Source organism: Xyrauchen texanus, chromosome 27 (assembly GCF_025860055.1).
Source record: "Xyrauchen texanus isolate HMW12.3.18 chromosome 27, RBS_HiC_50CHRs, whole genome shotgun sequence".
Classification (NCBI taxonomy): Eukaryota; Metazoa; Chordata; class Actinopteri; order Cypriniformes; family Catostomidae; genus Xyrauchen; species Xyrauchen texanus.
This window is the reverse complement of record NC_068302.1, coordinates 21,784,168-21,808,018: the sequence shown is the minus strand read 5'-3', so window position 1 is coordinate 21,808,018 and position 23,851 is coordinate 21,784,168. Positions and strand designations below refer to the sequence as shown.

Below are 23,851 nucleotides of genomic sequence, written 5' to 3'. Positions count from 1 at the left end.
AATGTCAAGAGTACATGTCTGCAAATTCTAGGCAAAGGTTGACTACTTTGAAGATGCTAAAATATATCACAGTTTTGATTTAGTTTAGTCACAACATAATTCCCATATTTCCATTTCTATTATTCCATAGTTTTGATGACTTTCCTATGATTCTAAAATTATACAATGTATTAACTTTTAGGAAGTACTCTGTGTAGTGCAGGGTTTATGTGTGTGTGTGTGTGTGTGTGTGTATATATATATATATATATATATATATATATATATATATATATATATATATATAGGTGTGTGTGTGTGTGTCACACTCACACACACACACACACACACACACACACACACAGTATTTCCTAAAAGTTAATACATAGTGTAATTGGGAAAACATTCTCATGAAACATCAGAGGTCAAGGCCTCTTAATCCATGATGTCAAAATGTGGTGACCTGTCAATGGGTTCCAATATGATAACGCTTTACAGGCACTTCTTTAGTTAAGAGAGTACGCTTTTAAAGCGTACCCCCTTTGTGAGCTAGAAACTTTGCTATTCATCAATCCTGGCGCTAAAGTCCTACCCACGTTGTTGTAGACTTAACTCGAGGGGTCTGTTGAGTTACGCACAGGGAGTTAACGAGTAAGCAAATAGTCAATCTTCTCTCACTGAGCTAAAAAAATTATAATAAAGCAAAAGTAATAAAGTTGGATACCAACACTTTTACTTCAGAGCCGCAGCGGGCTACGGAGCAAAGACAAGGAAGCCACAAAGAAACGCGTTTTATGCCGCTATGGATCCTGCACAATTTTCAAAGAAGCTCTGGAGCGTGCGCCAACAGCTTATTCTGATTCTCGCGCCGCTGCTGTGGCTCCCTGTACTCTTCGTTGTGCCGCCAAAGGTAAAAAAATAAATAAATGAAGCTGTTAATATTACTCACGAGCTGCTATGGCCTTTTGAACTTCTTGAACTATTGAGGAAGTTTCATATGAGCAAATATGCATTAAACCAACAATATTTTGCCAAGAGATCATACCGTCAGAGTCCTCCTAAGAAAAATGTGCAGATGTTTATACTACAGTAATACGATTTGTTTCATTAGTCTTGTTATATACACTGAGTATGATTATACATATAAAGTATATATAAAAGAAATATGTAATTCCACATGCTGTCTTCATGAATACATGTGCTGTTAGTGTCTCCAGTAAATAATTGGCTGAATCCAATTTTACTCATACATTACTTGCCCATAGAAAATTAATTTTCAGTCAGTCATGATAATCCACATTAACTAGGGGATAGTTCACCCAAAAGTGAAAATTCATTTACTCTCTCTCAGGGTGTTCCAAACCTGTATGACTGACTTGCTTTTGTGGAACAGAAATTGAGAAGTTAGGAAATATGCTAGCCTGAATACAATGAAAGTTAATGGTGACTGAGTTCTGTCTGAATTCTTGTGTGCTACATGAGGGTGTGTAAATGAGAATAGAATTGTCATTTTTTTTGCATCTTCCTGTCTGTTGCTTTCAGGAAGGAAAATGTTTGTATGTGGTGTTGCTGATGGCATTGTACTGGTGCACTGAAGCGCTCCCACTGGCAGTGACTGCCATGCTTCCCGTTTGCCTCTTCCCCACTATGGGAATCCTGCCTTCTAAGAAGGTATGTCCACAGTACTTCCTCGAGACTAACTTCTTGTTCCTGAGTGGCTTAGTAATGGCATCTGCTATAGAGGAGTGGGGTCTCCATCGCCGCATTGCCCTCAAGGTGCTGAAGATCGTGGGAGTGAAACCGGCCTGGTGAGAAGGTTTAAATTAAGAGGCTCTTTGTTTTAATTGTTCTTTTATGACAACGATTATGATTTTATGATTCACACAAGCATCTTTATCTCCAATTTCAGGTGTTATCAATTGTAGATGGTAATTTAGGGCATTCTGTGCATACATGACCTATTTGAAACATTAGGCTACAGCAGGTTTCTGGGGGTGTGCCTGTGCTTGTTGTAAAATTGGGAGGAAAATCAATGGATCTGATTTGGTAATTTACCTGCATGTCTGCATGATTCAGTCATCAATTCTGTTAGTCACTACAAAGTAAGCTTTCTACATTTAACAACTTTTTCTTTCATTCTGCAAAAATGTTTGTTATTCTAAACAGTTTACTTTCATAGCTTTTAGAGGTCTGCGCAGGATGGATTTTTCTGTCATGCTCCTGCAAAAATGGTCATATGTTTTCCCATTCCCACACACAGCTTTCATGTTTTGTCCCACTCCCACCTGCAAAAGCTGTAGGTAGAGGTCTACTTAAATTTTTCTGTACCACTCCCTTAAATTAATTTCCCGCTCTGGTGTCATAGGCTATTTTGCCAATTCCCACCCATAAAAAACAGAGAGAGAGACACATGTTGTTAACACATCGCCAATTACAGTATCTGATTTACCTGTGATTGGTTTCAAAGTTTTGTTTGTTCATTTCTTTAATAAAGCAGTAACATCAATAGCATTAAGGGATCTGCCTTCATGCTCAGGCATATAGCCTCAGAGTAGTACTTTCCATATATTTCTATTTTGCTGGAGTCACGCGATTAATTTAATTCTTCTGCTTCCCACACTCACATCAGTGCCTTCCGGCCCGCACCCACACTCAGCAATGAAAACTTGTCTCACACCGCACTCTGGTGCGTCGGGTCCAGCGGGAGTGCAGGTTTCTAGTGCCAATGAGCAGGTTGCCACTACAACCCAACAGGCTCCAATTGGGATCTTGCCTAGGGTGCCAAAATGGTCAGAAACGGCCTTGATTGTCTTCTTGACAGACAGTAAAATTACACCCTACCTATCAATCCTAGTTTAAACTACATAATTAGAAATAGATACTTAACAAAGATACTGTATGTCACTGATTTCTGTGTGCCCTGAATTACCATGTACAGTTGGCAATGCTGGGTAGTAATGGATTGCATGTAATCTGGATTATGTGATCAGATTACAAATATCAAGTACTTTTAATTAGATTAAAATACATGAATCAGATTATAGTTACGTTTTTAGGGACCACATGATTACAAATTATTCTGGCAAAGGCAATATATTGTTCAGAATTGATTGATCCCTCTAATTTGGAAATATTTAAAACTTTTCATTCTAAACCATTCTACTGTTGATAAACATTTGGCAACAAGTGCCAAACCAACTGCATTAGTGCTGTGAAGTTATTTTTAGTTTTGCAAATTGCTTTGGTACTCAGTTTCAAAAATGTACCTACTTTTGCAACGACTTTTCAACTACTTTTTTAATATAACTGGTCTGATCTGGCGGCACGGTGGTGCAGCGGTTAGCACTGTCGCCTCACAGCAAGAAGGTTGTGGGTTCAAACCCTGGTTGCCCCAGCCTTTCTGTGTGGAGTTTGCATGTTCTCCCCGTGTCTGCGTGGGTTCTCTCTGGGTACTCCGGCTTCCTCCCACCATCCAAAAGACATGCAGGCTAGGTTAATTGGTGTCTCCAAAAAAATTGCCCTAGGTGTGGATTTGGATGTGGAGGTGAGTGTGAGTGTATGTCTGTCTATGTGTGGCCCTGCGATGGACGGGCGACCTGTCCAGGGTGTCCCCCGCCTTTCGGCCAATGTTAGCTGGGATAGGCTCCAGCCCCCCGCGACCCTGTACACAGGATAAGCGGTTGACGATGGATGGATGGATGGATGGATGGATGGTCTGATGTGTTACTACACATGGATGATGTTGGTAATGCCGAAATTACCGGAGTAAGAACATTTTTAATTTGCTCATAAACAGGCAAATAGCTGGTAAAACACCCAAAATAAAATAAATTCTCATATTTTGATCAATTTAGAAAGTTTTCTTTTATGCATTTAAGCAACTTTGTCAAAAATGTATCACCTTATCCTACTCAGATGCATGTGAAATCAAATAAACAAGAATTAGATCACAAGTAATCCAAAAACAATCAGATTAGATTACTTTAAAATGTAATTCAAAAAGTATGTTACTGACTACAATTTTAGTCATGTAATAATTTGTAATCAGTACCAAATTACAATTCAGAGGTAATTTACCCCGGACTGACAGTTGTTTGATTGTATATGGTCATTTTTGTTTACATACGTAACAATGATTAAATATTTCCTGGTTTTGCTGGTTGTAACTCTTTTTTTTCTGCTTCAGGCTGATTTTAGGGATGATGGTCACTTCCTCTTTCCTGTCAATGTGGTTGAGTAATACAGCCACAACTGCCATGATGCTTCCCATTGCTAATGCCATACTGGAAAGTCTGTTTGGAAATCTGGAGACTCTAAAAGAGAACTGCAAGGTCAAGAGTGACCCAGAGGGTGGGTACAGTAAGGAAATTAAAGAGCTTTTAAGTTTTAAGATATTTTTTTTAATACCATTTCATTTATCATATGCTACCATGACATTTTCAAACTATGAGTAACTCATTTGGTCTGAAAATATTTGGTTTAGTATTTGTTTGCGGAATAAACCCGAACACACGAATAACATAATATACAACCTGAACAGAGAACTTTGAAATGTTACTTTTATCCAATACAGCTGGATTTTGTTGTCAGTCAAGATTCCTTTAATGTATAAAGAGACGGAAACACGTTTCTTTTTCTTATTAAAAACTTAGACACATTATTATTATAAGAGGTATTTATATCAAAATTTACTCTGCAGGTGATTCTGAGGTGAAGATGCATGTATTGCCTTCTGAAAAACAGATACTGACAACAGATGACAAGTGAGCATAAAGACTTCAGTTATTCAAATTATTATTTGAATAAGCAACTACAAAACTCAAACGTTGCAAGTTAGGATCTACTGTTAATATTCAGACATCATCTGAACAATTATCTGAAGAACTTATACTTTACACATATATACACAATTACAATGTATACACATTTTGTAGTCAACATATTGTAGTAATCTTATAGATTATCTAGAATCCATTTTACCATAATATCTGAACTGTAACACTTTTTGGATTAATTTGTAAAGGATGTCATTTTGAGACAGCCAGGTGTGTTCTCTAAACTCTAAGTAAACTTGAAATTGTTACATCTTATGGTGTCATCCGTACATACTCCTAAATGGTAAAGTCTGAGTCATTACTCAGAGATTCTCTCTCTTCTGTAACCTCTCAGGCCTGACTGGACAAATAGCTCAGAGCAAAAGAATCTGGAAGAGATCAGAAGAGAGTCAGAATACCAGATTAAAGTGTGGAAAGGATTTCTTATCTGTATACCTTATGCTGCAAGCATTGGAGGAACAGCAACCCTCACCGGCACTGCCCCTAACCTGATCCTGGTGGGTCAGCTGAAGAGGTATTTACCCTAGACAATGCACAAACTCATTTATATCTCTTGGTTAGTGAAAAACAAGCAGTATAATCTTTAAGGCTTAATTTTGCCCAGAGTCTATTACGCAGTAAATATTTGAGACCTGCCAAGCATGTTGATTGACCAACTAATCTCCTAGGCATCTCCCACTCTCTGCTTTTATGCTCCACAATTACAAAAATGTACAATTTTCCACCAAAATACCATTCCGTATTAGTAATTGTTGCTACTGTAAAACCATAACACATTCATATGTAATCTTCTTACAGTGTAAGAAGCTTTCTGTCATTTTATTTTGGATTATTTTTTATGACATTGGTAAAGGAAAAAAAAACCTACCTCTCAACCTTGGGAGGTTGAGGCCTATTTATGGTACAGGAGTATGGGATTTTTACATTGCAACAGTGTTTTCATGATCGTTTTTAATATCTTGTTCAATGGGTATGACTCTTAAATATATCTATAAAGTCCATAGTTTTCTCATCAGTTTCATTTTTTGCAGCCTGATTACAGTCCCTGTAGGATTGAGTGATACCAATTATTAATGCCAGTGCTAAGTGACACAGTTGTGCAGCATTTTCCCACATGCAGATGGATTGAATTAGATTCTTAATGAAAACAATTGCAAAAGGCTAGAATCTGTATTCAGATCAGGCTTCGGTTCAAAATAGTGCTTTCCATACTAGTGACTAGACAGTGTATGTACTTTGGGGGCTTTTAAATGGTTTAGCACAAAGCGTATTTTATTTATTAACTTCTATAGTTTTTAATAATGAGATAATGGAAATGTGTATCCCCTACTAACCCAACCCAACCCTTACCCCTAAAACTATTCCTCTCAGAAACATTTAAAAAAATCTTAGATTATCATTAAGACATTCATAAGATGTATTTGGTTTTACTGTCCTTGTGGGGACAATTGGTCACAATGTAGGCAATAAACCCACAGAAAGAGAGAGGTGAAATGAGGTTTATGTTTTTAAGAGAGGGACTGTGCATGGTCTGTGTAAACTCCAAAGCAGTTCTTTTTAGAGAAAAAACTAGGGCATTGGGGGCAAAAGAAGTTGTTTAGTCAAGAAATTAGGTCACCTCTATATCAACTGGCCACAAAGGAACATAGTTTGCTTTCCACCCAGGATTACCTCTGAGTTTTAGATGGCTGAGAGCCCACCAGAATTACAAAACTTTTACCAAGCAAGCTGAGTAATTTTAGTTTCTGGAATACAGTTTTTTTAGTTGTTGTAAAGTAAGAAGCGGAAACATTTAATGAGATGCTGCACAAGACCACAAACCTCGAAATCTTGGCACTTGATGAGAACTGCGTTGCATCAATTAAAAAAATTATTACAAGTTTTGTTATTGACACACACTTTCTTACCTTAGTGATTTACAAAAATGAGTTGACAGTTAAATCAAGTAACAGGTTAGATCTGTTTATGAAGCAAATGGTTGGCTTACTTTCATAATTTTTTTCAGTTGCAGGATAGGATCTGACATGTTCTTGAAGAAACATTTGAAAAAATATGTTTTTTTTATATATTTTTTGAAACAATTTGAATTCTGTTTACTTGCTGTTTACTTGCTCAGATTGAACTGGATGGATGTCTTTATATACAGTATAGGTTGCACACATAATTCATACCATAAAGTGAGAGGTCAATGGTACAGCCTGTAGCCTTTGATTTGATTAAATGAAAGTAATGCATAATGTCATGTATAACTTGTGTAGCCATGACATTTTTGAGGTCATTTCTCTATGTAACAGCCCTATGTTGAGCTGGACTTCTCATATGGAACCATATTTACTATGTGATTCCTGTTTAACATCCTGAGACCCGAGTGTGACTGATGTGTGCATTTTCCATTTCCCTTTTGATTTGTAACTAGTAGCATCTAATTAACAATTAACAAATAAAAATACTATAGGGCTGCATTTACTAATTTTAATGAATAGAACCGTATTGTACAGTGATAACAAAATAAAACAAAAGTTATATTACAATGAAGCAAAATTACCCACAGGTATGTTAATGTCGAAAGTTTTCAACGTTTTAGGGAATAATGTCTCAAAATCCACTTAAGTGGACATCAAGTTTATCAGCGTGCTGACAAGTGAATATGAATGGATTTTCAAACTAGAGATACTACTCTTTACACCCAAACAGTTTTTAAATAAAAAACCAGAGGAACTTTTTTGGCTGTGCGCCACTGGAAGCGCTTCATGGAAATCAACACTTGACATGGTATGGCAGAAGTTTAACCCTTAAATGACAGTCTAGAGTCTTGTGAACATTATTCAGTCTGTGTAAATTCATTTAAATTATGTGTTGTGTATTGTGAAGCCAAAATACAATGTCCACTCATGTGGACGCGGGGTCGCACGAGATTAAGTGGTCAATTTGCCAGTGTATCTTTATTATTTTCTTGTTTCTTACATGGATGAGTTGGACCATATAGTGAAGGAAAAGCAGCAAGTCCTTCTCCAATACTTTTTAAAAAGCCTCCCAGGATACCTCATAAAGTTGATTAAGAGAATGTTATTTGTGTTATTCCATAAATTTGATCACTTCATTATTCTACGATCTGGAAAATAGTAATAATAAAGAATGAGAAGGTTTGTCTTAACTTTGGACTGATTATGTACTATACAGTATTCGTGTTTCAGTCACTGAGGATACACAGCTCTGTAGATGCTGTCAGTTTATGGAAACATTTCCTTCAGTAACTCATTTGGCTACATGCTCAAATCATTTACCAGAACTCCTCACTGATGTCTAATCTACAATGTACTGAGAGGACATCTTGTCTCATAATGACTTGACAAAATGGCAAAAGTTGAGCTGAGGTCACAAAGACAAGCTCTACGGTTGATATGATCACCAATACTTTTTCAGCATTTAGTGTCTAAAGGAAAAGTAAAATATGCTGTATAGAAAGTTATTTTTTTTTCATCAATTAGTTTATTATGTGTCCAGGAGTGTTAGTTATTCATGTTTTTGAGACGTTATAGACATAACAGCTGATTTTCTAGAAAGACGAATACGTAATTCTGATAAAAAGTAATCCAGGATCATCAAATCACTGCCAATCATGTTAAAATAATAATTTAGTGAATAACTTGATCTCCAGTGTGTTTTCTGTCTGCACTGGTCTCAGAACAGTTTAAAATACACCTTATTTTCATCCTTACTCCATATAAAGCCTCTGAAAGCAAAGGTTTTGGATAAATATATTTATTCTCATTGTGAAAATGCTCCGTGAATATAGGAATGCATTTACTAATGTTGATGAATAGCACCTTACTGTACAGTGTTAACAAAATGAAGATTAAAATGAAGTGAAATGAACTACAGATTTGTTACTGTGAAAATTTATTCAAAATAATGAACATGTTTTTAGAACGTCTGACAGAAACCCGCTCCACAGCACTTCCGAGTACTTCATGTTTATCAGCGCACCAGAATGTGAAAAAAGAACAAAATATTTAAAGCAGCATATCAAACGAAACTAGAGATGCTACTCGTTACAACCAAATAGGTTTCAGTATAAACATTTGAAGGGGTTTCTTACCAGAGGCACTTTGGTTGGCGCTTCGCCCATAGAAGCAGTTCACTGAAATCAACTTATGGTGTTTGGTCACGTCAGACTCTGTGCATCAGAATTTGAACCCTTAAATGACTCCTTAGAGTTTGTGAACAGTATACAATGGGTTTAAATTATGCGTTGTGTATAGCGAATCCAAAATAGTCTTGCATGAGGCCGCAGGGTCGCACGAGGTTAAAGCTGTAATAGACAAAAAGTTATTGAAACTCAATGTCATGTATGTACATGTGTGTGTCTCTAGCTACTTCCCTGAATGTGACCTCATCAATTTCGGCTCATGGTTTGTCTTTGCCTTCCCACTCATGCTTCTCTTCCTCATCTTGGGCTGGATTTGGATTGCCTTCCTTTACGGGGGGCTCAATACACGGTACACAAACCCATCTACAGTAAACACACATGCTCTATAAGATACTGTACATGCATACTCATGCATACATCTCTCAAATGTGTGTTTATTTGTACACAGACTGTGTATTAGCAAACATGATGAACGTGCAGCTGCAGAAGCTAAAGCAAAAACTGTTATTGATGAAGACTACAAAAAACTGGGCCCAATAAAGTAAGTAATGGAGTACTTTATCCTGTTTATCGACATACACACTACATTTTTCACCTTCCCTCAATGTAAAGTGTGAAAATTACATGTTTCCACATTACCTGACCTGACATTTAAAAATGACCAATTTTTTAAGTTACCTAGCAAAACATTTTCAACAATGTACTATTGTTCCTTTCCATCAGCAATTCAGTTCAAATAAGATGTAATTGCTCTCATCTAATCTTTATAGGTTTGCAGAAGGATCCATTGCTTTCTTCTTCGTTCTTTTTGCTGTCCTTCTGTTCACCCGAGATCCAAAGTTTGTGACAGGATGGTCCGTTTTCTTTACCAAAGGGTAAGACACATCTCAGGGTATTGAGCAATGTTAGCGATATCAAAAACACAAGAATTTCCTGTCACATTTTAACTGAAAGATTGATGTTTTGGGTAATGCAAGATATATCCAATACGAAAACTGTCATACTGATAACCCATCAGATAAAAAAAAATCTAAATAAAACAGATTTTATATTTTATAAACAGTATAATGCTTCTTCCTTTTTTGAAACATAATTTGCCTATCAGTATAGTTTGTCTGTCTAACTTTAGGTGACATTATTTGTATTTTTAATTCAAAATGATTCAGTAAAAGTAATTAGCAATAATTTTCAGTATCTATTATTAATAGTAAAATATTGTATTTCGTAAAGTAGGCCTATATTATAGAAAGTGACACTTGCTCATTAATTCACATTATAGCTGAAGGTCTAACGTGCAATACATTTTATCTGCTAAAATAAACCTGTGGCATTAGGAATTGGTCTATTCTTCATGCGAAAATGTATGCAATTAGGAGTGTTTAGATTAATTATTATCTTTCAGAAAAATATTAAAATAATCCCATTTATTTCAAAGGCCCATTCCAGTGTCTATAAATTTTTTCATTTTTGAAAGGTTTGAAAATTAATAAATATACAATGTCAGTAAATTAGTGTATCAATATTTGTGCAGGATTTCACTTGCAAGGAAGAAATTTAGTTTTATATATTTACATATGCAAATAAGAGAATCCAGCACTAAGCATCCTCTCCTCTACTCTCCTAACTTTCTTTTTCTCTGGCCCATCACGCTAATGCACACAGACAAAGAGGTTCAAGAATATGGAGCAGTTGACCTGCTCTCTCCATAGAGCTGACCTTTCTGTATTTGCAGGATGTCAGTTTACCTCAAGTCTGAGTTACCAAGATAAACACACAACATATAGAAAAGAAACAGAGAGAAAGAGAACATGATTATTTATTAATTTGTGCTCCACAAGATGTAAGGGTGATTCAGCATCTGTAGATGAGAGGAACATTTTTAAAAGCACGCTGCCTTGGAACAATAAGAGATAATGAATTGGTTTGCAGGGTTGTGTCTATTACATTGATTCAGGGGTACATGTTAATAATGTGCTGAGATGTTAAGTCAAGATTGCTTGTTGCATTAATGTTGAATATTTTTAGAATCTGCAAAATGTCAAAAACGTTTTTCATTTATAAGGCACCTTTTATTTCCTATTGCATATTATTTTAACTGTTTATAAATAAAGATGATGTCTTTTTTTTTTTTAAATCTCCTATCCCAGTTTATAAATACTTTACCCAAAAATAAAAATTCTGTTATCATTTACTCAGTCTCATGTTCTTCCAAACCCATGTGATGTAAAGTGGAGTGTTAGTGACAAAACATTGCAACCAGCCTGCTATAGCAACATTGGTTCAACCAATTTTCAGGCAGTACCATCTTTTTGTAAAACCAATGGCTGGGGTTGGAAGAAGTAGTGGCTCTTGACCACAGATATAGGTGGGGCAGATTTTGCTCTATATCATTTTTTTTTAATAATGTTTTTTTTTTAATTATTCTACTCGTTCAACTCATCATTCAAACACAAAGGCGCTGATACAATATGTGCTGTCCCTGCATTAATCCACTGCATGGTGGCACATAATCAATATAATGTTGTCTCTAATATTCTAAATAAGAGTGCGTTATCTTAAAATGTTGACTTGTTGTAGATCAAAATCTAAATCAGATGTTATTTTATAATGTTAGGTGTTGTTGAAGAACATAAGGGAGAAGACAGAAACAAAACTATCTTCATGCAAATTATACATTTCCACTGTATTAAAATGAACACAGTAAATTTAAAACAAAAAGTTTCAAGAGCCAAGTTTGATAGTCAAATTGTCTTGAATTTGGTGTAGAAACAACACAATGTTACACACACGTTTATCAATAGTACTCGCCATGTTTGCAATCTGTCACACTGCTGGCGCACACTAATACTAAATTTACCTTTGGTTTGGTGCTATGTATGGGACTAATTTCTGACCCAATGTGTCTCAATTGAGGGCTTGTTGCCATATCATATTTGACCTCAGATTTCCAATGGAAAACTGAGGGGTGCTGTGGAGTTTGGGGGACAGCAGACACTCTGCCTCACATGCTTGAATAACAATATCAAACACTGTGTAACAAGAGTTTTCAGCTACTTTATGACTTAGAAATAGGATTAAAACTTATACTTGGCCTGCTTTTAAATACATATGTCAAACTAAACTGCCATCATTAATGGCAGTTTATAGTTTGGATCTATGTTGTCAAGTGGATGAATACTTAGACTGGGCTCTGCCCTACCTGCCCATCTAGATAAGCCGTGGCTGGGGGGAAATTTTCACGAGAAAACCTAGGCGAAAACGTATTTTTGCAATAGTGTTTGGTGATCTAGTGGCATAAAAAAATATGCACTTCAACTTCAAACGATTATTTCTGATAGTAAATTAAGATAGTTTACCAAAAAATGAAAATGCTCTCATCATTTACTCACCCTCATGCCATCCCAGATGTGTATATATATATATAAAAAAAAAAAAGACGATTTTTAGAAGAATATCTCAGTTCTGTATGTCCTCACAATGCAAGTGAATGGTGATCAGGCCTTTGACGCTCCAAAAAGCAGATAAAGTCAGCATAAACACAATCCATCATACTCTAGTGGTTTAATAAATGTCTTCGGAAGCAATTCAGTTGGTTTTGAATGAGAACAGACCAAAGTATAACTCATTTTTCACTGTAGATCATGACAGCCGTCTCCTTGGCGATCATGATTTCAAGCTCGATTACACTTCCTATAGCGCCATCTAGCATTCTGCACATGTGTCAAGCATAGGAAGTGTAACTGAGCTTGAAATCATGATCATGATTAGGGACTGCAATAGCAAGACCTGAAAGTTTCACAAGTCACTTGCATTTTGAGATGTTCAACTGAAAATCTTTGTTTGTGTTCTGCAGAAGAAAGAAAGTCATAAACCTCTTAGATGGCATGAGGGTGAGTAAATGATGTGAGAATTTAAATTTTTTGGTGATCTATACCTTTGACTGAGAACTGGTTGAAAAGTAGTCAACTTGCTTACCAAATCTGAATACTAACTTTCATCTGTTCAACCACATATGAAGCTAGCATGAATAATTTAATCTTGCTGTGTTCTCAGGGGCTTAACTCACTGCATGAATTCTCAGCAAAACACTTTCAAAACAACAGAACAGCTTGTTCTGTTCAACTCAAAAATAGAGTTGAAGGTCACATGAAATAACATGTACTGTTGTCCACTTTGCTAATTAGAGCTTGAATTAGTAACTTGACTGTTTCTCTGTGCATCTCTAAATGTATGTTTACCTCTCTCTCTGCTTTGGTCTTTCACCAGTTATGTATCTGATGCTGTTACTGGAGTCATTATCATCTCCATACTCTTTTTCTTTCCATCCCAGCGTCCATCTATATGTTGGTGGTTTGATCCGAGAGGTGAGTAAACAGTTGATTGATCTCCTGTTTTGTGGTTTATGACTTAAATGAGCCATGGAGTATGAAATCAGCTCAAACTTTAAATTGTGCAAAGTTTGAAGAAACTAAAAAGTCACTCAAAATAATCAATATACACTCACAGAGCACTTTATTAGGAACACTATGGTCCTAATAAAGTGCCCGGTGTGGTCTTCTTCTGTTGTAGCCCATCCGCCTCAAGATTTGAAATGTTGTGCATTCTGAGATGCTATTCTTCTCACTACAATTGTAGTGAGAGTGGTTATCTGAGTGACCCTATCCTTTCTGTCAGCTCGAAATATTCAAATATCTAATATTGTAAAGTGAGACATTTTTTTATTGTTTTTTTTTTTTTGTTACATCATTAACTTTCTAATACAGTTTATTTTGGCAGCCGAATAGGTTTCTAGATCATGTGTGAATCATGTTGAAAAAGATGAGGAATGTTAATGATTCTGATTAGTGTGTCTGAGAGTGATCCAGCAGAGAACACTAACTGTGGAGCCACTGTGTAGAGATTATAATAATCTCAAAGAAATCTTACCACCATTCACTGTCTCATTATTTTCCAATTCTTCTTTATTTTTTTAAGCTTCTTTATTCAAATTTTATCTGGCACAAGTTACTAGTTTACATCACATGTAAACCACAATAATATTGTGATAGCAGTATTCCCTGTGTGTAAAGGGTTAAATATGCCTTGGGTTATGGGTTATGTTGGTGTCTAAATCCTGCCAGTAATTTCTAAACCCTCTGTTGGTCACAAAATGTGTTAGCACCAGCATAAAAACATCAGACTTTCTGGAGTCCTTCAAATGAGTCAAAAGTCAGACTTCATTTCCTCTGCTGCCAGATGCAATATTTTAACACCAATTCCAAATCAATTTTCTTTCCTCGTGCAATTCAAAAGATGCAATCATAATCAGAGTTTTCGTGCAACAAATGTCTGAAACAAGCTTGAGAATACAATCAACTTCAGTTGAGCACAGTGTTACATGTGAATGAACAGCTACATACTCAGGGATGGATTATGACTTGCAGTCCCTGTACCTTTTGTACTTAATGATCAATGTCACAAATTTGAATAGTGACCTAGAAATAGTGCAGAATCTTAAATATTTCTTATTCATTTTAAGTCATAATATTTGTTTAGCATTTTTCAAAATCTTAAGACATTTAACACTCACTTAAGATTTTCAGAAACAGTCAGACAGTCCTCTAGATGTTCTCAGGGTTATAATTCATTTTCATTTCTATCTCTGCCTCTCTAGCTTCAAATACTCCATATGTACCCCTGTTGTCATGGAGAAAGGCTCAGGAGTGTGTGCCATGGAATATAATTTTGCTGCTGGGTGGTGGATTTGCAATGGCCAAAGGCTGCGAGGTACCTCATTATCTGCTTTGTCCCCTCTGGACTGAAATACATGTTGAAACTTCTTACCGAAGAAGTTCTGATGCATTAAATCTGTTGATAATTCTCAGGGGATCAATGTTAAAATTTAAAGAAATTAGAAATATTAAAAAAATGTAATTCATTCCATGAATCTGGGAGTCTGTATACTCATCTAAATGATACAATACTGCAGCACATTTAGAGATTCTACGATAATGTCTCCTTATCCCTATACACCCATCTCGAGCAGCTAAACACAGCAACATTGAGGTGATTTTGGGGTGGGACTATCTATTTATTCGACCTAAGCTGTCATCATTTTTACCGTTCTGTTTGGTGATGCTAGAGGCACAGAAATGACACACTTTAGCTTTAAACCTATACATGTGTTTTTGGTTTTGGAATAGGAATCAGGGTTAGCAGTATGGATAGGAAGCCACTTGGAGCCTCTTGCTCAGGTTCCTCCTGCTGTCGCAGTCATCCTCATCACAGCCTTCATTGCCTGCTTCACTGAGTTTGCCAGTAACACAGCCACCATCATCATCTTTCTTCCTGTCATCGCTGAACTGGTACTGTATCGACACACATACAGCGGAATCACAGCTTGTGTTATTTATGATATATATGAGCTCAGAGTCATATATACAGCGCTTTCGGAAAGTATTCAGACCCGTTCATTTGTCAATTTTCTTTTATGTTGCTGCCTTATGCTGAAATGCTTCAAATTATTATTATTATTTTTTTACATCAATCTACACTCCATACCCTAAAATGCCAAAGCAAAAAAAGTTATATTTTTGATAACTTTGCAAATGTTTAAAAAAAAACTGAAATATCACATTGACACAAGTATGTTGATAACCTTTGCTCTAAGTTGCAACAGAGGATGTACTTTTTAAGAAGGCTTAGATTTTACGGTGTCAACAGTAAGATTGTGTATTTGTTTTATCAGATGATTTTAGAGAGTGGGATTAAGTATGTCATACAGGTGTGTTATGGCAATTTGCCAGTAGAAGTTGAAGCTTGCACGTTTCAGTGAGATGCAATGAAGACTATGGGTAAAAAAGACCAATATTACCTGCAGGCTCTGTATGAAAATTTGAAATGATCCAACACATACCTTACATTTTTTTATTTTTTTATTTGAGATGCTACCATTAGGCAGGTGGTTTAGATTGCCAAAGTGCAGGTTGAACCAATACAGCAATTAATTTGTTCCAATGGCAGTGAGATTATTGAATAGTAAATGGTAAAGGATTCTATTAGTCCTCTTGCATATGGCAGTTTGTATAATTCTTATGTGTTTTCTTTTGTATTGGTGCATTTGTTTTTTGTAAGCAGCGGCTCTGAGCCAAAGACAACTATACCTATACGGACAATAAAGTTGAACCTTACGCTTATTCAAATCCTTAACCCAGAACTTAGTTGAAGCTCCTTTGGCAGCGATTACAGCCTCAAGTCTTTTTGGGTATGATGTGACAAGTTTGCACACCCAGATTTGGGGATTTTCTGTCATTCTCCTCTCAAAGTCTGTCAGGTTGGATGGGGACAGCCATTTTCAGGTCTCTCCAGAGATGTTTGATTGGGTTCTGGGCCACTCAAGGACATTTACAGGATTATCTCTAAGCCACTCTTGCATTGTCTTGGCTGTGTGCTTCGGGGTCATTGTCCTGTTGGAAGATGAACCTTCGGTCCAGTCTGAGGTCCTGAGCACTCCAAACAAGGTTTTCATTAAGGATATCTCTTTCAACTTTCCTTCAACTCTGACCAGTCCCCCAGTCCCTGCCACTGAAAAACACCCACACAGCACGATGTTACCACCACCATACTTCACCGCTGGGATGGTATTGCACTGGTGATGGCGGTGCCTAGTTTCCTCCAGACATGACACTTGGAATTGAGGCCAAACAGTTCAATCTTCGTTTCATCAGAGCATAGAATCTTGTTTCTCTCAGTCTGAGAGTCCTTCAGGTGCTTTTGTTATGTGTCTTGCACTGAGGAAATGCTTCCGTCTGGAGACTCTGACATAAAGTCCAGATCGGTGGAGTGTTGCAGTGATGGTTATCCTTCAAGTTTCTCCCATATCCACTCATGATCTCTGGAGTTCAACCAGAGTGACCAATGGGTTCTTGGTCACCTCTCTTACCAAGGCCCTTCTCCCCCGATTGCTCAGTTTGGCCAAGTGGCCAGCTCTAGGAAGAGTCATGGTTTTTCCAAACTTCTTTCATTTACAAATTATGGAGGCCACGGAGCTCTTGGGAACCTTCAATGCAGCCAAAACATTTTGTAGCATTCCCCAGATATATGCCTCGACACAATCCTGTCTCTGAGCTCTTCAGGCAGTTCCTTTGACATCTGGTATGTATTTTCAGCTGCGAGACCTCGTATAGGCAGGTGTTTACCTTTCCAAATCCTGTCCAGTCAATTGAATTTGCCACAGGTGGACTCTAATCAAAGTGTAGAAACATCACAAAGATGTTTCAGAGAAATGGGATGCACCTGAGCTAAATTTCAAGTGTCATAGCAAAGGATCTGAATACTTATGTCAATGTGATTTTTCAGTTTTTTTAATTGTAATGAATTTGAAAGTTAGCAAAAAAAAGTTTTTTTTTGCTTTGTCATTATGGGTTATGGAATGTAGACTGATGTGAAAAAAAATTATGTAAAGCATTTTAGCAAATTTCTGTAACAAAAAATGTGGAAAAAAGGAAGGGGTCTGAATCCTTTCTGAATGCATTGTATGCTATGATATATGTTTTATAATATGAACAATAAAAATAAATTACACTGTAAAAAGTGGTAAACAAAACATGTTACCTTGAGATTCTATTTTTAATTGATCTTAGCCATGTTGATTCAGTCATATTAAATCATATTTTTCACAAATAAAACCAATTAATTTAGTGTTAACTGACTTTAAAACAATAGATCCACAAAACTTTAGAAATATATTCTCAAGAGTAAAAAAAATAATCTAGTCTTTAAAAGCATTTTATTTTACTTTGAATTTAAAGCATTAAATCCAGTGCCTATTTAAAGTCTTTTGATCTGTGTATATATTTAGGCCATCCGTGTGAAAGTCAATCCACTGTATTTCATGATCCCAGCAACAACGGGATGCTCTTACGCTTTCATGCTTCCTGTGTCGACACCTCCCAATTCAATCGCCTTTGCCTCTGGACACCTGATGGTCAAAGATATGGTGAGAAGAGCAGCCAACCATAAAACACATGAAAAATCGTTTTATCAGAGCACATAGATGTTATTATTTTATATGAGTCATATGAGTAAAAGGTGCACTCAGTTCACTGACATGACGTAGATGCTGCAAAAACAGAAATTCTCAGTTACTGTATTTGAAAAATTCGATATTTCGTAGTCTGTCCCTCTAAGACTGTTAATAAATCTCTCATATTGCATATACTATCTCAAGATATTGCATTAGATCTTTTTGTCAACTTTTTTAGTCATCATGATAGGTTTTGTACTTGATAGAATTTATTGATAGAAGAATTAATTAAACTGAGATTATTTTGGGCTAGTGGGGGGCACCCTAGTGGGGGGCACATAATTATGTCAAATATGAATAACCACTTGCTTGATCTAAACAAAATATGTGTCATTTTAAAGCTTATAATCTGGACTTTACAATGCATATTGTTGATCCTACCAATTCTTAAATAATGCTTTTTAATTTGCAGACAAATTAAAAAGTTTTGTTTAGGGCTGCCCCTAATAGTTGACTAAACGTTAGTTGATGAGAAGGGTCTTGCTCGACCAAGTTTTGATTGGTTGGTAGGTCACAGAAAAAAGAAAAAAAACAGCAGGAAACCGATGAACAGGTATTACTGCTGGTTTGTGCTTGGTGGTACTATGAGGTAATTTGGGACAACATCTCTCTGACAAAGAACCTAGTTCAGCTTTACAATCTCTAACGGTCTAGTATTTTGTTAATAATCATGTGTGTGAATAAATTTGTTTTGTTTATATTTGTATATATATATATATATATATGCAGGGTTGGGGTTGGGGAGTAACTGAATACATGAAACTGGATTACATATTTAGAATAATAAATATAAGTCTGTTTTCTACTACAGTTACAATTTTAATCATTGGTAATTAGAATACAGTTACATTCAAAAGTATTTTTTGATTACTGAAGAGATTACTTTGCATTTTATTGTAATTTATTTCATTTAATATTTAGTCCTTTTATTATTTATTATTCTAATATTTAGAAAACATTTATACATATAAATGATGCGACCCAAAGTGCATTTGAACAGCGGTGAAACACTTTCTTATGATGTGTTACATTATTATGAGCAGACAGAGAAGTTAGTTTGAAGTAAGTTTGGAGCAGAAGAAATATAAATAAACCTTGTGTAAATTGTCAGCTTTATGCTAAGCTAAAATTCTATTTCTAGCCATTTTTTATTATGAAAATTCTCATTAGATCATGATTTCTTTTTTCTAGTAAGACCTTTGATATTAGGTCAAAAATCGTATTCTTGATAATAATTGTTGTATTGTTTTCCTGTAAAAATATCTAAAAACAAAAAAGATAAATTAGATTCATCTTGTTTTAGAAACAACACTGCATAAGTTATTTAGGTTTTTCAGCGAATTTATTTTGAATATGTATTTTGTCTTACTGTACTGGCAGAATTTTTTATAGTCAAAACAAGTGAAAAAATCTACCAGTGCTGAAGAAGTAATCCAAAGTATTGAGAATACATTAGTTATTACCTTGAGTTATTTAACGAAATACATTACAAATGATATTTTACAGTATGTATTCTGTAATCTGTAGTGGAATACATTTAAAAAGTAACCCTCCCAATCCTGTATATATATATATATCGCAATATCCAATTACATCAGTGAATATTCTTGCTTTGTGATTTTGCATTGAAAATTCAATTAATTTATTTAAAAAACTAAATCAAATACATTTGTAAATTCAATTTGCACTCCAAACAAAAAAGCCATTAAAATAATGAAGTGATCAAAATAAATTATATATATATATATATATATATAAGTAATCACCTTTCCATTTACCATCAGGCAATTATCCGTCTAAACATGCAGGCGGAAAATTACACAAATGAAGACATAAAAACAATTATAAATGTAAAAATAATAATTATAATGATGATAGTAATCACTGAAATATAAATAATGGTTCAAGGTGAATGTGTTTTTGTATTATTATATGTTTTAAATCACAGATGTATAGGCTGCAGAGTTGCATTCACAACAAACTGCTGTAGTGTAGAACAGTGTTAGCAATGTTACTTATAACATTATTTCCCAGCCCTGAAACTCAAACCATTTTCTGATGCTGCCCAAAATATATATATTTATGTAAATATATTAAAATCATAAACTTGTCAACTAGAAAAAACTTTGGTCGGGGGCAGCCCTTGTTTTGTTCTCATAATTTGCAAATTTGATATCACAACAATTATATTTACAGTAGGTAAAAATATAAAAAAGATGAGATAGCCATGTGTTCGTTGGAAAGGTCCCAATTAGTAAAATGCAATGAGCAGACTTGTTTCACTCAAAAGACCAAACCACAGTGAGTATTAATGTATGAAATTCCCACTAACACACACACATTTTATAAACAGTTGTCTTTTGTCACGATTTTCCTTACTTTTTGAAACATACTTATAACATAGACAATGACATATTGTAACTTATAGCAGACTATCCAGATTCAAATGAGCCCAAAAACAACATACTATGATAAGGAGATCAACGTGTGTGTGTGTGTGTGTGTGTGTGTGTGTGTGTGTGTGTGTGTGTGTGTGTGTGTGTGTGTGTGTGTGTGTGTGTGCATGTCCGAGGACTTGTGCAAACACACATCCACATATGTGCTCATCTAAAGGATTGGGATGCTCCTGAACTCTTAATATTTCTGCATTTTGAACTCTAACCCAGTGTTTCCCAAAAAATGTTCTGCCATGGCACACTTTTTACAATAAAAAAAAATACAGCACACCACTATCCCAAATAGTCTAACCATTGAAAATATTTTTCTTTTTCAAGAACTTGTCTATATTTTCTGTCCATCTTAGTAGTTTACTTGTAATGTTTGAAATACGAATATTTAAAAAAAAAAAAATTCACATACAGTGCTTGTGTTAGACGTTCTCATTGTCCACCATTTTTGGACAGAAATATTGACGGAAAGGTAAAACAAATTCTGTCATAATCTATTATTACCCGTCATTTTAATTTTCATATTTTAATGATTATTTTCATTCACATTTTCATTTTTAATCATGAATTTACAGGACGAGCTTATAGCAGATTATACATTTATTTATTTATTAAGAGAACAGATGATCAATAGAGACACCACACGACGCAGATTAATGTTTTTTTTCCCCCACGCAGTGACAGCGGAGGCCACTAAAACACGACATATGAACAACTAAATATTACAAAAAAAACTAATATGATTAAAATATGAACAAAACATGTAAAAAATTAACTGAATAGAACTCAGTCGACATCTCAAACCTTCCTCCTGGTTCGCATCAACTTAAACTGGGTGCTCGCTGTGCGTAATCAAATGCGTCAAGGGAGACTGATGCTGAGGCAATTGTCATTAGATTTTGTGTCTTTGCCTCAAACAGACGACTTCTCGTGGCAGTTTTAATTTGGTTCTGGAGGCTAAACCCAGCATCAAGCGCCGCATTGCCCTCCACATGACAAGAGTTGCCGAAAGCGTCACAGAGGGGCGATTTTACGAGTTTGCCATGTAAAAAAGCAGGTGTGCACAATAAACACTGAAAACGTATTTGGAAGAGAGAAAAAGAGCTTGCAGTTGCTTTGATAGCAGAAAGTAATAAAAGGACTCGTTTATGTTTAGGTCGAAGCGTTTTCTTGGTGTATTTAAATGAGTTCAATAACTGAAGTCTCTAATATTTGTAAATGATAAGATAATATTTAATAAAAAGAAATTATATTCAATGTCTCTCCACAAATTTGGACCGTTTTTAAATATTTATTGTTGCTTTGTACTCTCAGTGACATCATAGGTGAAGCAAAAACGTGTGTGTGAAAAACACTTTGGTGCAAAGTCACTTCATAGACTTCAATGTATTCTGCAGCGCTGACGCGAGTAACGAGAAAGACCCTTAACATGTATAAATATCACTCACATTTGCACATTAATCATTGCTCATCACAATCACATAAGTGACCGAATATGGTTTCAAATTGGTAAATTTCCCCGAAAGGTGAGTTTGGATCCCTGAAATTATAATTTTTTTCATGCATTTATTTATTTTGTGGAATTTAACAATCTTTCACGGCACACTAGCACAGTGGTTGGGAAACACTGCTCTAACTCATTCATTTCCAATGGTCACTGAAGACCCTGAACACCACAGGTGTAACAAGTTAAATAAAACCAATACAATTTTATGAAGATTTATTAAAAAAAATTGTGTTCAGATGCTCTATGTTATGGAAATTAATCCAACTGAATTACATAAACTGCTAATTTTATTATCTCTACCCCCAAACCTAACCATCAGTGGAGTAAAACTGTAATCTTAGAGGGAAAAATGGAACTTCCAAATGGCGCTCATAATGTTTTAATTGAACGTGATTCCTTCCTGATTTCAATATGGTACACGAACCCAGGTCTGTTGAGTGATGGTTTGTCAGTAACTTGGCAGAATAGGGTCAATGTCAGGGTACTGGAACATTTGGTAACAACATGTCGACTTCCGGTGTGATCATGTTGTTTTTAATTGGAACTGCATCCCCCCTCTAAATTACCTCCCCTGACTCAGTCCACCCCAACTACAATTTCTTTGTGTTTTTAAAAATTCTTGAGTGCACCTTTAAGCATGATGTTGGGGTTTGCAGGTGAAAAACTTTGTTAATATGATGTGTTTGTGTGATTTGGGGTTTTTAACAGGTGAGGACTGGGTTTGTGATGAACATCCTGGGAATTATGTGTGTGTCTCTGGCCATGAACACATGGGGTCTTCAAATGTTTAATCTACACATGTACCCTGATTGGGCAAGACCTTTAAACGATACCTCCGTAACAGTGCCTACACATACCATACCAGCAATGAATATGACAGGCTAGAGAACAGGCATGAACTAGGACATGCGTGTATATGCGCACAACGTATTCTTATGATGTGATTTCAATCCATGTATATTAGACCAAGTGAAAGATTTAACAATCAAAATTACACATTCAGTTTGGATTCTGTATATACTGTAGATATAAGACTGAAAAGAAATAGAAATAGAACTCTTAATTTGCTGAACTAAGGAATTTCCCTCAGTGTATGGCTCAACACACTACCGTGACCTCACTTCCTGCTCCGCACTGCCCTCTTGTGCCTTGAAGAAAACTTTAAAAGTTTGGGAGATTTTGAAGAAGTATATAATGTCTATAAATGTAGTTTAAAGCTGGTCTTTTAAATCTTTTTAAAGAATCCTAAGCATTTTTGTAGGTTGTAAATTTGTTCTAATAATGTCATTTGTATAAATAGATGTTTTCTTCCAGATGTTAATATGCAACATTTCAATGTTAAATTGTTATCATCTTGTGTTTATTATCCATGAAACCTAATTAAATCTTTGATCCAACAAAACTATGTAGAGTTATTGGCAAACCCCTAATCAGACAAAGTGACAGATTTAACAGACAGTATTAAAGGAGATATGAATGTTGTAGTTCATTGAACAGAGAAGTAGAAATGTATTAGAAAGAACTGTGGGAAAGTGGACATGTAAATAAATGTACAGAGGACCAAAAGGATCCAAAATTACTAATTAGAAAAATAAGTATATGTGTGTCAAAGTTCTTTGAAAACCATTTGATTTGAAAGCAGCAATCATTACACTCACATAACCTTTCATAACAGAGGCTGATGATGTTTGATGGTTTCAGACTTTCTCACACGTGATTTTTGGTAGCTTCCATTTAAGAGTCATTAATATAATTTGTATTTGATGTGCCATGTCATATGGTGTAAGTATGTTTGTAGTTGTGCAGTGTGATCTGTGTTTAGGTCTCATGTAAATCTGAGCAACTTAATGAGTCAGTTTGCATGTGTTC

General features: G+C 35.5%; 1 protein-coding gene across 1 annotated transcript; it reads left to right on the top strand.

The window, feature by feature from the left end:
• Nucleotides 1–591: 591 nt before the first annotated feature.
• Nucleotides 592–23,399, top strand: slc13a3 (solute carrier family 13 member 3). The gene is made up of 13 exons (XM_052094414.1): nt 592–889; nt 1,522–1,787; nt 4,166–4,329; nt 4,679–4,742; nt 5,149–5,328; nt 9,188–9,313; nt 9,413–9,505; nt 9,735–9,839; nt 13,231–13,328; nt 14,618–14,730; nt 15,147–15,308; nt 17,804–17,941; nt 22,691–23,399. Exons 1-13 carry the CDS (start codon nt 782–784, stop codon nt 22,865–22,867), a joined length of 1,794 nt encoding a protein of 597 aa, XP_051950374.1. The 5' UTR covers nt 592–781; the 3' UTR covers nt 22,868–23,399.
• Nucleotides 23,400–23,851: the final 452 nt, after the last annotated feature.